We start from the raw sequence: 9,800 nt of genomic DNA on the forward strand, positions 1-9,800 counted from the left end.
CTGATGTTCAGTTTTGTTACCCTTCCCAGCATAATTTCTAAATATGGAATATTCAACAGTAGCTTTGCTAAAATTCCTCCAAAGAACATAGGTAAACATCTTCTCTATGTACTGCTGTTGTTTGTAAGAATCTCTCTCTCCATCGGCTTTTCCTCTGCCTCCTAGGACAAAGAAATGCTTTTTTTATAAGAACTTGCTATGTTTGAATGAACTTGACCTTGCAGTTTGATGGGCATTACCATTTGAGTGACTTTTCCTGCCTTTCTTTTGACAGAGCCTCACTGCACAGATTATAAACCTAGTGGTGATCAGGGGCTTATTTATTTCTATACTTACCTCAAAGATCTGCTCAGTGGCACTGTAAGTAATTTGATTTTTTTTTTAAATTATGTTTCTGTGTCTTGTGTAATGTGTAAAATGTGAAAACATTTTATTTGGGGAATGAAGCTTTGATAATTTGAAAAATTGTAAGGCATATGCGTCACTGGGGTAAAATTAGCCTTTGTCATTTATCTGTGAGAAGGGTGAGTTTTCAAACTGACTTCTACTGAGCATCCACAAGGCCTGGTTGGCCACGTGCTGCAGCCTGTGCCTTTCCTCCCCAGCTGCTAAACATTACATATTCTGGAGCATGCTGCCTTTGTGCTCTCTGTGTAGGGTCTCAGTGTCCTTGTCATAGAGCTCTTTGATCGGAGAGGGGAGGGATTTTAAGCGTGTAGTGTCTGCATTACAGTCTGGTAGAGGCAATGGCAGTATTTAGAAGCTACAGACTGTTGTAGCTTGCTGGGGACCCCAGTAGTAATTTTAGATTTACAAAATGATTGCTCAATACCGAGTTGGATTTAACTGGGCAATCACTGCTACTGTTACAAATTCTATTTGAACTTAATGTTTTCACAGGGGTTCCTTGAAGTGACGATTTTGTTTTATGGCTATTACACCATAGATGCTGCATGGCTCAGTATGCTGAGGTACAACTTGCCACTAGCGTATCTGCTTGCCACATTTGCCTACCTTGCATTAAGTCTTCTCTGGATAATAAAAAGGTAAAGGTGTTAGTATAGTTTATTTACTGCTACCTATTGCACAGTTTACATTGCGTTCTTGCTTGTAAGGCACATCCTGCATTCTAGAACTGTTTCATATGGAAATGGAGAATCTTCTGCTTGAGGATGCAGTGCCACAGTAGCCTTTATCTCTTTGTGAAACTGAGCCAGCAAATTTGAAATGTTAGTTTTAAGTATGTACACATACTTATAAATAACATCAACTATACACTCATTATTGGAGGATTTTCTTTAGGTTTTTTGGTTGTTTTTTTTTTTTTTCACCATCTCAGTTTCCTGAGCCAGCTCTTTGCAGTGTTCGAGAAGCACAGGATGAGGTGAGAAGGTATGAGTGGCTAAGTGCAGGGGGAAATAACCTGTGTCAGTCATGGCTTCAGCTGACTTTGGTTGCTGCAGAACCTCACACTGAAAGCTTCCCAGAGACTTGCTGATACAAAGCAAATGTGTCTGTTTGCTCATAGGGGTGGTCATTTAGTCTTTGATGAACCTGGCTGCTTGAGGTGTGGTTTTTTTGTTTATTTTTCTGTGGATAAAGTATGTTTTTTCATGAATGAAGAAAAGTTGCACTTTTCTCTAGGTCTGCGGAAGGATTTAAGCAGAATTTGATTCATGATGAAGATCTATTTCAGAGTTACTGTAACAAAGTCTTTGCAGGCTGGGACTTCTGCATTACAGATCCAAATGCAGCACGGCTAAAACATCGCAGCTTGCAATACGAGCTCCAAGTGAGTAACTTTCATTTTTCTATTACGCTTTCATATATCTTAGATGGCTAAAAAAGAGAGATGTATAGTTTTGCAGATAATGGAGTAAGGATAAGAAGGATTGAAGAAGTTTATATTGGGGGCAGGGCAACCCACATCCTCTTGCAGGCTTTTTAGGTAGCCAGAATTGCGGTGCAGCAGGAGAAGGATTGGCAGTGAGGTTGACAGCCCTTCCCCCATCCACTGGGGACTGAAGCCAACATGTTAACTGCTTGTCTTATCTGCCTCTTCCTCACGCTCCAGTCCTGCTTCCTGTGTTAGTTTCTACATAACCCAGCAGGAAAAGCTATCCCAGCTGTGGGCAAAACCCTTGTACTCTTGGGATTCAGTTTGAATATTCTGGGTTATAAATCTGCAACGTGGTAGGTAGTAGGTTGGGGATTAATAAAGATCAGATGGTACTCTTCAAACAATGTGAGAGCGTTGTTGCAGTAAGAAGATACTGGAAGTTTTTCACTAGGTGTTTGTCACACGCATGCACATACCAAAATGCTGATGTGGCTAATAGATTTCCCAAATCATGAAACACTCTGAGAAGAGAGCCTGAAAGGCTTTTCTGGTGAAACCAGTATCTTCTTTTTGCTCTCTGTACACTGGAAGCAGAGATTTGTGTAGTGAAACAGTTACCTTTGAAAAGATGCTTCCACTTCAAACCACAAAGCAGTAATTACGGATTTCATAAATTACAGTGAGTTGCTTTCTGCTGTAGTAAAGTTCACAGTCATCTTTTTTCATCACATAACCAGAACCTCCTTCTCTTACCACACTTTTGGCTCTGGAACCCACACAGTAGAAGAACTTGCCCCTTAATATTTCTGTTGGATGGAAATAAGTCCTCAGAAAATACCTGGGTCATCTGTGGGTTTGCCCAGGTTAAATTGCCTTCACAGGCAATTCTGTATTTTCACATAAGCTAAGGTGAAATACATCAAGTTTACATGACAGGCTGCTCAAGACTGTACTTCTTTCTTTCTGTGCCATCCCCCAGTTTGTCTTCACAAAGAGTAGGAGAAGGAAGTTCGAGCCACAGTGGCAAGGACTGGTTACTTACCTGCAGAAGTAAGGGGATGAGTGGGCTGATTTACCCGTTTCAGAGTTTAGTACCAAGCTATCTGAGATCAGTCTCTCACGACAAACAGGCAAGTTGTGTTTCTGTCCTCAAGGAGATATGTTGCTGATATAGTAGAAATAAGAGGATTGTGAGATACTTGTCTTTGGCTACAGGGCCCTCAGCCTGAGGAGTCTGAGCACACAGGGGCTTCCGCTACGGTATGGACTTGTTTGTGCCAGTGAAAAGGCAGTTGCAGCTCAGTGTGCTTGGGCAGGCGGTGGGGTGACCCTCCTAGCACAGGCTATGGATTTGCACATCCCAGAGGTAGAAGACATGGTGTCAAGTGTTGCATGCTGCACCAGAAAACTACACATCCTTTTTCTTTTGTTTGTAGACAGACCTGGAGGAAGAAAGGCTGAAGAGAAAAATAGCTGACAGGACAATGAGAGAAAAGCTACGCATCTACTCTCTGAGAATGCTTATAAATATAATTGTGATTGCAGTTTTATCCGGATGTTTTTACTCTATTTATAGAGCAACTGTCTTCTCTCAAGAAAACTCCAATGTAAGTATCAGACATGACCTTAGGACTGTTTCAATCGGGGCTGGTGATTACGGCAAGAGGAACTATTGTGAAAGAGTCAAGTGTCTTAATATAGCACCTTTCACGCAAGGGATCTGAAAACGCTTTCTACAGGCTCAGAATTTTTTTAGTAGGAGAGAGTGAGAAAGATTGAGAACCATGTGCAAAAAAACGCCAGCGACGTCTGCCTTTGCAGAGGCTTTGGTGTCGTGTCCCTTGGAGCTAATGCAGCTGAGAAGAAAAGCAGCCCTTGCTTTCCTCCCCATGTAACTGTTCTCAACTCACTGCGATCTGCTAGTACAAGCGCTTGTGTGTCTGGGCAGTGAACTGGCTGAGGGAACTGATCTGGTTAAAACAAACTTAATTGTGATCAGTTTCTTCATCTGGTTCACTGCTTGACTGCAAAAATAAACAGCAAGGGAACGGGAGAGAAAAGATTATGATCTGTATTGTGGCTTGTGTTACAGCTCTGTGGGGAAACAGGAAGGCTTTAAACACAGAGTGTTCTGCAGAAGAAAAGGTTCTTGCATCAGTGGTGGAAAGAATCAGGTTGGGTGGGGTTGTTCAGCCCTGGCACGACGAGCAGATGGGAAAGAACGAGAGTGGACAACAGTTTCCACAGTTCTGCAACAGTAATGGCCTTGGTGAGATGAGCTTCTTCAAACACGAGCTTTGGGGAGGTGCAAAAAGACTCGCACCTGGAGGTGAAGGGAGCAGGAGAAAGCAAGGGTGTGTAGCAGCAAACTGCAGAGATAGGTAGCAGTGGTCAGGCTTGTAGTTCCAAATATAGGTGGAGAATGAAGACAGAGTAGAAGATGCTACCTGAATCCTGGACAAGAGAGGCTGATGGGTAGCTGGAGAGAGCACAATGTCAGGAAGCTGTGTTTCTCTGAGTGTTATCTTTCTCTCATCTCTTCTTGTGCAGGGCATCAGCAATACAAACTTCCAGGCTAATCTCCTAGTGCAGTATTTGCCTTCCATAGTGATCACATTAGCCAACTTCATTGCTCCTCAGATCTTCTCATTTCTGATCAGATTTGAAGATTATTCACCAGCCTTTGAAATCAGGCTGACACTCATGAGGTAAAGATGTTTTTATTGTGGCCTTGGATGTTACAACCACATTATAAGTATTGTTTTAAGTTATTATAAGCATTAAGTATTATAAGCATTGAAATATCAAGAAGCAAAGAGGTTGGACTCTCTGCACTTGAGGGCGTGGGCACTGGAAGCCTAGCAGTCATTGTTTGACTTATGTTTAGTTGGATACTTTAATTTTAAATCTGGAAACGATCTCCTGTTTTGTTGACAGTACTGCACAGTCATTTCAGTGTCCAAGTTTTTCTCTCAGTCCCATTTAGCTGTGTGATCTGGACATCTTCAACAACCTGAATAGTCAGTAGAGAAGTTGTGGCTGCAAAGCTGTGGATGCACACCGCTTTGCCTGCAGCAGTTCCTTGAATGAGCAAATGTGCGTGTGTACAGCAGTGACTGAAGCATGGCTTTGCTCAAGGCAGAACTTAAAAGTTTTGGGATAAAAGATATTTCAATGTGATAGCATGAAGAATGAACATTTGGCAGCTTAAGGCAGTAAGATCTGGGTTGAGGCATCTGAACTCTGTCAAGCCCCTGTGCTGTGTATTTCTGGTTTGGCTAAGGGCCTCTGAAGGCCTGAAGCCACCTGAGAGGGAAATGCCGCGCACAGAGTTGTCACCTGGCCTCTCAAACTTGAGAGAGAATTGAGAGAATGCAGCCCATTGTGGTGTCAAGATCTGCAACTGAACCGACTGATCTAGGAACAATGCTGAGAAAAGAAACAAGGGACTGTAGCCTGAAGCAGGGAAGGTGAAAAGCAATTTAACTTACTACTGAGGAAATAAATTTGTTTATTATCTAGCTGGCTGTTCAATTAAAGCTCTGTACAACCATTTTGTGTTTCAAGCCTTCCTTGGACTCCTGTGCAAGTTGAGACAGGTGTTAGAACGGCTCTTTTTTGACAGGTTTGGAATTGGGTTTTCCCTTCCTTCCAGGTGTGTCTTTGTGCGGTTGGCCAATATCGGTGTTCTCTTGTTCTCGCTGTGGAGTCACATCTCCTACTGTGCCACTGACAAGTGTAAGGCCTGTGGATACAATTATGAACTCTATCCTGTAAGCAGATTTATCTTGATCTTTGAACTTGGGAATAGAGATTTGTTTTCCATGAGACTTGCTTGTGCGGAGTTATTCAGAATCAAACCTGGGGTTGGCGTTCATGTTATACCTGCTGCTGATTCGTACTGCTCAGTGCAAGCCAGTACAGTTCTTGTTTATCTTTTGTTTGTCTAAAACTCTGATTGGAATTAGTCCAGTGGCAGATTATCGTTTAGCATAGATTTCTGACTACCATGAGGATTGTTTGAGGTAGCTCTGTTTTGGAGACAATTGTGTTACTGCCTTTTGCTCCAATAAGACAAATGGTCTGTCTTAAAAACCAAACAAACCGATAAACAAAACAACAAAGCAAACAAAAAAAAAAAAAAGTTTTACATGGAAGCTCTGAAACTCTTAAATATTTTAGAAATGGGAGTTAATACAATTTGAATTTTATGCTGTTAACTGACTGAGGCATTTGTTGCTTTGGTGATTGACAGGTTTATTTTTTGCTTGTTTAGACTCCTAATGTTGTTTTTTCTGACTTGTTTTTGTAGTGCTGGGAATCTGAAGTTGGGCAAGAAATGTATAAACTGACAATATTTGATTTTATTATAATTCTTTCTGTGACCCTGTTTGTGGACTTTCCTAGAAAGTAAGTATCTCTGCCTTTTAACATACTTTTGCAAACGATGTATGAAACACATTTTCTTTTTTCTGTTAATTCCCTGTATTTTTTAACCAGATTACTAGTTTTAAAATAAAACACAAACATATTTCTGGTGGTTTGAGCACTTGTTTCCTATTCAGATGGCTGTGTAATTTTTTTATATTTTAATCTTTTTTTTAATTCAGATATTTTTCTCTTACGTTGTCTAATGCTTAGATACTAAATACCTGTGTGTTCCAAATGTGTCAGAATTCAGCTAAGCTCTATAACTTCACTTTAGAACTAATGATATTCTTTGGTTTTAGGTTGTTAGTTACTCATTGCTCTTGCAAGCTAGTTCAGTGGTGTGGATTGCGGGAATTTGGAATTTCTGACAGTGTCCTGGAGATCATTTATGGGCAGACTATCTGCTGGATTGGAACCTTCTTTTCACCACTTCTCCCTGCAATAGCAACTATAAAATACTTCATCATCTTTTACATTAAAAAGGTAATAGAGGTGTGTGGTAAACAAACAAAATTGAGCACACTTCTGCAGATTTTGTAATATAGGTATGCAATTGAGTTAAACAAAAAAACCCTAAAAACACCCAAGGATGCGGTGTACTGGAGATGAGGTAATGCTATTCCATTTTCTGTAGGTTTTTGCTTTTAAGAGAAGGTAGAATTTTGCTTTGAAATTAAGCAAGCCAACATTTAGGTAACTACCTCTTCAATTATTTGTCTGTTTTTTTAATGAAATCTTCTTATGTAGCAAAGCTAGTTAATAACACTTTTCTGCAATAATCTATTTACTACTGACACATCTTAGAACTTGGACAAAATTTTGCCAAACTGATAAAAATTTGGAACCAAAATGAAAAATCCAAGCTGGGGTGGTTGTTTAAGGTGTGATTTCTGCATATCAGAAGCTTTGCTCTATGACCACACAGCTGCTTCTGTGCATCAAATTCTTACTGATATTTTTAGTTCTTACAAGAGGGGAGGTATCCAGTAAAGATGAAAGCTAAAGGCTGTGCCATTATTGATCGTACAACAAATGACTGTGTCCGTTGAATCTGTGCAAGCATATGAGGCCCAATGGGTCAAATTCTTACTCAAAGTAGGAGACATTGACTTGTACCAGAATGTAAAGCGTTCTTGTCTTACCCCTTTTCAGTCCATGCACATCAGAGGAAGGATGGTTATGTGGTAGCTGGTAGCGTATTTGAGAATGGAAAATGAGATTGGTGGGGAAAGTATACTTGGCCATATGTATATAAACGTACCAGTAACAGTTTTACTCACTATCCCTCTTCAGATCAGTTTGATACACACGTGTAAATCTGCAGCTAGGCCTATCAGAGCATCAAGTTCCAATTTTTTCTTCTTGGTGGTGCTGTTGATTGGGCTCGTCTTGGCTTTTATTCCCTTGGGAATCAGCATAGCACAGTAAGTGACAATTTAACTTCTATGAAGTTGACTTTTGTTCTGAGGTTGTCAGTTCCCTAAAAGCAGACACGCAACTTTGGAATGATAAATTGGAATAAAATATATAGTGTATAATAAATGAAATTATAACTTAGTTAATATAAACAAAAATTACAGTTTTTAAAACAAAGGACACTTTTCCCCATTGCCAAAATGGTGCTGGGCTTGTGTTTGTTGGATTATTTTATTTTTACATTTTGGTGTAGCATCTCCTTTCTGTTCTGCTTCTTTGACAGTATCCCCTCCTCCAAGGCGTGTGGGCCATTCAGGAGTTTTAACACTTCGTGGGCAGTTGTTCCAGATACAATAAGTGGGTTTCCAACAGGTCTGCAGCAGGTCCTTTATGGCATAGCATCAGAAGCCTTTGCAGTGCCTTTTTTTATGGTCATTTGGTGAGTACTGTGGAGACCTGATTTAGTCATGCAGCTGCATGGTTCATTTCCTTCCTTACTGAACTGATACTTAACAACTTTTAGACCAGATTTTCCGCCTGCAGTCAAAAGCATCAAAGCCCGTATGAATCCTCAGCTCTTACGTCTTTACCCATGTGTTCACACTCATTAGCTTTATTCCATTTCTTCTTTCACGTCCTATATCCCACATATGTCTTTCTTAAAAGTATTAACTGAGAATCATTCTGCAAATTAAGCCCTGTGATCACAAATCCTCTCCACAAACATTGGTTTAAAAAAAAAACCCAACAACAAACAAAACCCTCAAGACAGTAATTCTGTAAGATAAAATTCAATACAGAATCCTAGAATTTTTAAGGTTGGAGGTCACCTGTAGAGATCATCTAATCCAACCCTCCTATTCAAAACAGGGTCAAGTAGAGCAGGTGCTCAGGAGCTGTGTCCAGGGAGGTTTTGAATATCTCCAAAGATGGAGACTCCACAACATCTCTGGGCAACCTGTTCCAGGGTTTGGTCACTCTTGCAGTAAAAAGCTGGTTTTTTCTCTACATTTAAATGGATTTTTTTGCATTTCAGTTTAACCAAACTGTTTTCAGATCTTGGAACCTTCTTACCTGATACTTTCTACAATCTTTTATAAACAATGCAGTTTATTTCAGACTCCATGCAACCCTTTCTTCTGTAACATGTTTATGTGTTCTTCTGAACTGAACATTTATTGCATACGCTGGAAATACCAAGTCCTCTTTTTTGGAGTTTGGTTTTTAAAATTTTTTTTCCTTTATCATAAAGATTTTGTAAGAGGTGGAGGATGACTTGCATCATGACCTCTTCATCATTTAATGCACTGTGGATAACCTGGGTCACAGATTATATCTGGAACATGTGCTATAAGGAATGGCTGGAATACTGATCTGTAGCTGCTTGCCATAGTTAGAAACCCCAATGGGAGCAAAAAGTTACACCAGTGAAGCCTCATTAAACTTAATTTCTGAGGAGGAAGACCCCATACATACACTTAGGGCAGGGCAGGAGCTGACAGACTAGAGAGAGCTGTCAGAACACAACCTGTTACGTCTGACAGTGGCCGTGCCTCTGTGTCCCCTCACACTCTGCCTGCTGGCAGCACAGATATCTCAACAGATGCATTTGAGCAGAGCTATGCCCAACCTACCACAACTGTATATTGATTTTTTTTTTCTCCAGCAGTTTCTCATATGAAGCAAGTGCACAAACTGACAATTCCTTTAGCCCATAACAGCCTTTTTCTGACTAATTCTGGTTTGAGTGATGCTAACATATAACGCTGGTTTGTTGTTTGCAGCCTCATTATGTTCTATTTTATTGCTTTGGCTGGAGCACACAAACGAGTGGTTGAGCAGCTGAGGGAACAACTGGTTATGGTAAGATTTGACCCACTTTTCTTTACTCCTAAAGTTTTATTTGTGTCAGTAACCAGGCATGCAGACAAACAACAGTTTTTATAGTCGTCTGGGTACTTGGTGTTTGCACAGGCAATGAAGAATGTTTTATAAATTGCACAAGAAAAATAACTGGAGCACTATAGTATTTATCTGTCCATTTGGTTCTCTTGGGTATCAGCTGCAACTGCAGCAAGGTCTGGTTATATCAGGCAACATACATGCATGAGAT

The 9,800-nt window shown here is 40.4% G+C and overlaps 1 protein-coding gene across 1 annotated transcript in view; it reads left to right on the plus strand.

Moving 5' to 3' along the window:
* The window catches only part of LOC104461964 (transmembrane channel-like protein 7), a gene marked incomplete at both ends in the record, with an annotated part of 10,126 nt that extends 576 nt beyond the window's left edge, over positions 1-9,550 (plus strand). Inside the window, 12 exon segments of the mRNA XM_010073721.1 lie at positions 1-91; positions 275-360; positions 901-1,046; positions 1,645-1,792; positions 3,277-3,447; positions 4,391-4,548; positions 5,496-5,613; positions 6,153-6,250; positions 6,571-6,754; positions 7,565-7,695; positions 7,971-8,126; positions 9,472-9,550. The exon segment at positions 1-91 is cut by the window's left edge and continues 14 nt beyond it. Coding sequence (XP_010072023.1) covers positions 1-91; positions 275-360; positions 901-1,046; positions 1,645-1,792; positions 3,277-3,447; positions 4,391-4,548; positions 5,496-5,613; positions 6,153-6,250; positions 6,571-6,754; positions 7,565-7,695; positions 7,971-8,126; positions 9,472-9,550 — 1,566 coding nt within the window.
* Between the last annotated feature and the right edge of the window lie 250 nt (positions 9,551-9,800).

Source organism: Pterocles gutturalis, unplaced genomic scaffold (genome assembly GCF_000699245.1).
Source record: "Pterocles gutturalis isolate BGI_N339 unplaced genomic scaffold, ASM69924v1 scaffold35827, whole genome shotgun sequence".
Lineage (NCBI taxonomy): Eukaryota > Metazoa > Chordata > Aves > Pterocliformes > Pteroclidae > Pterocles > Pterocles gutturalis.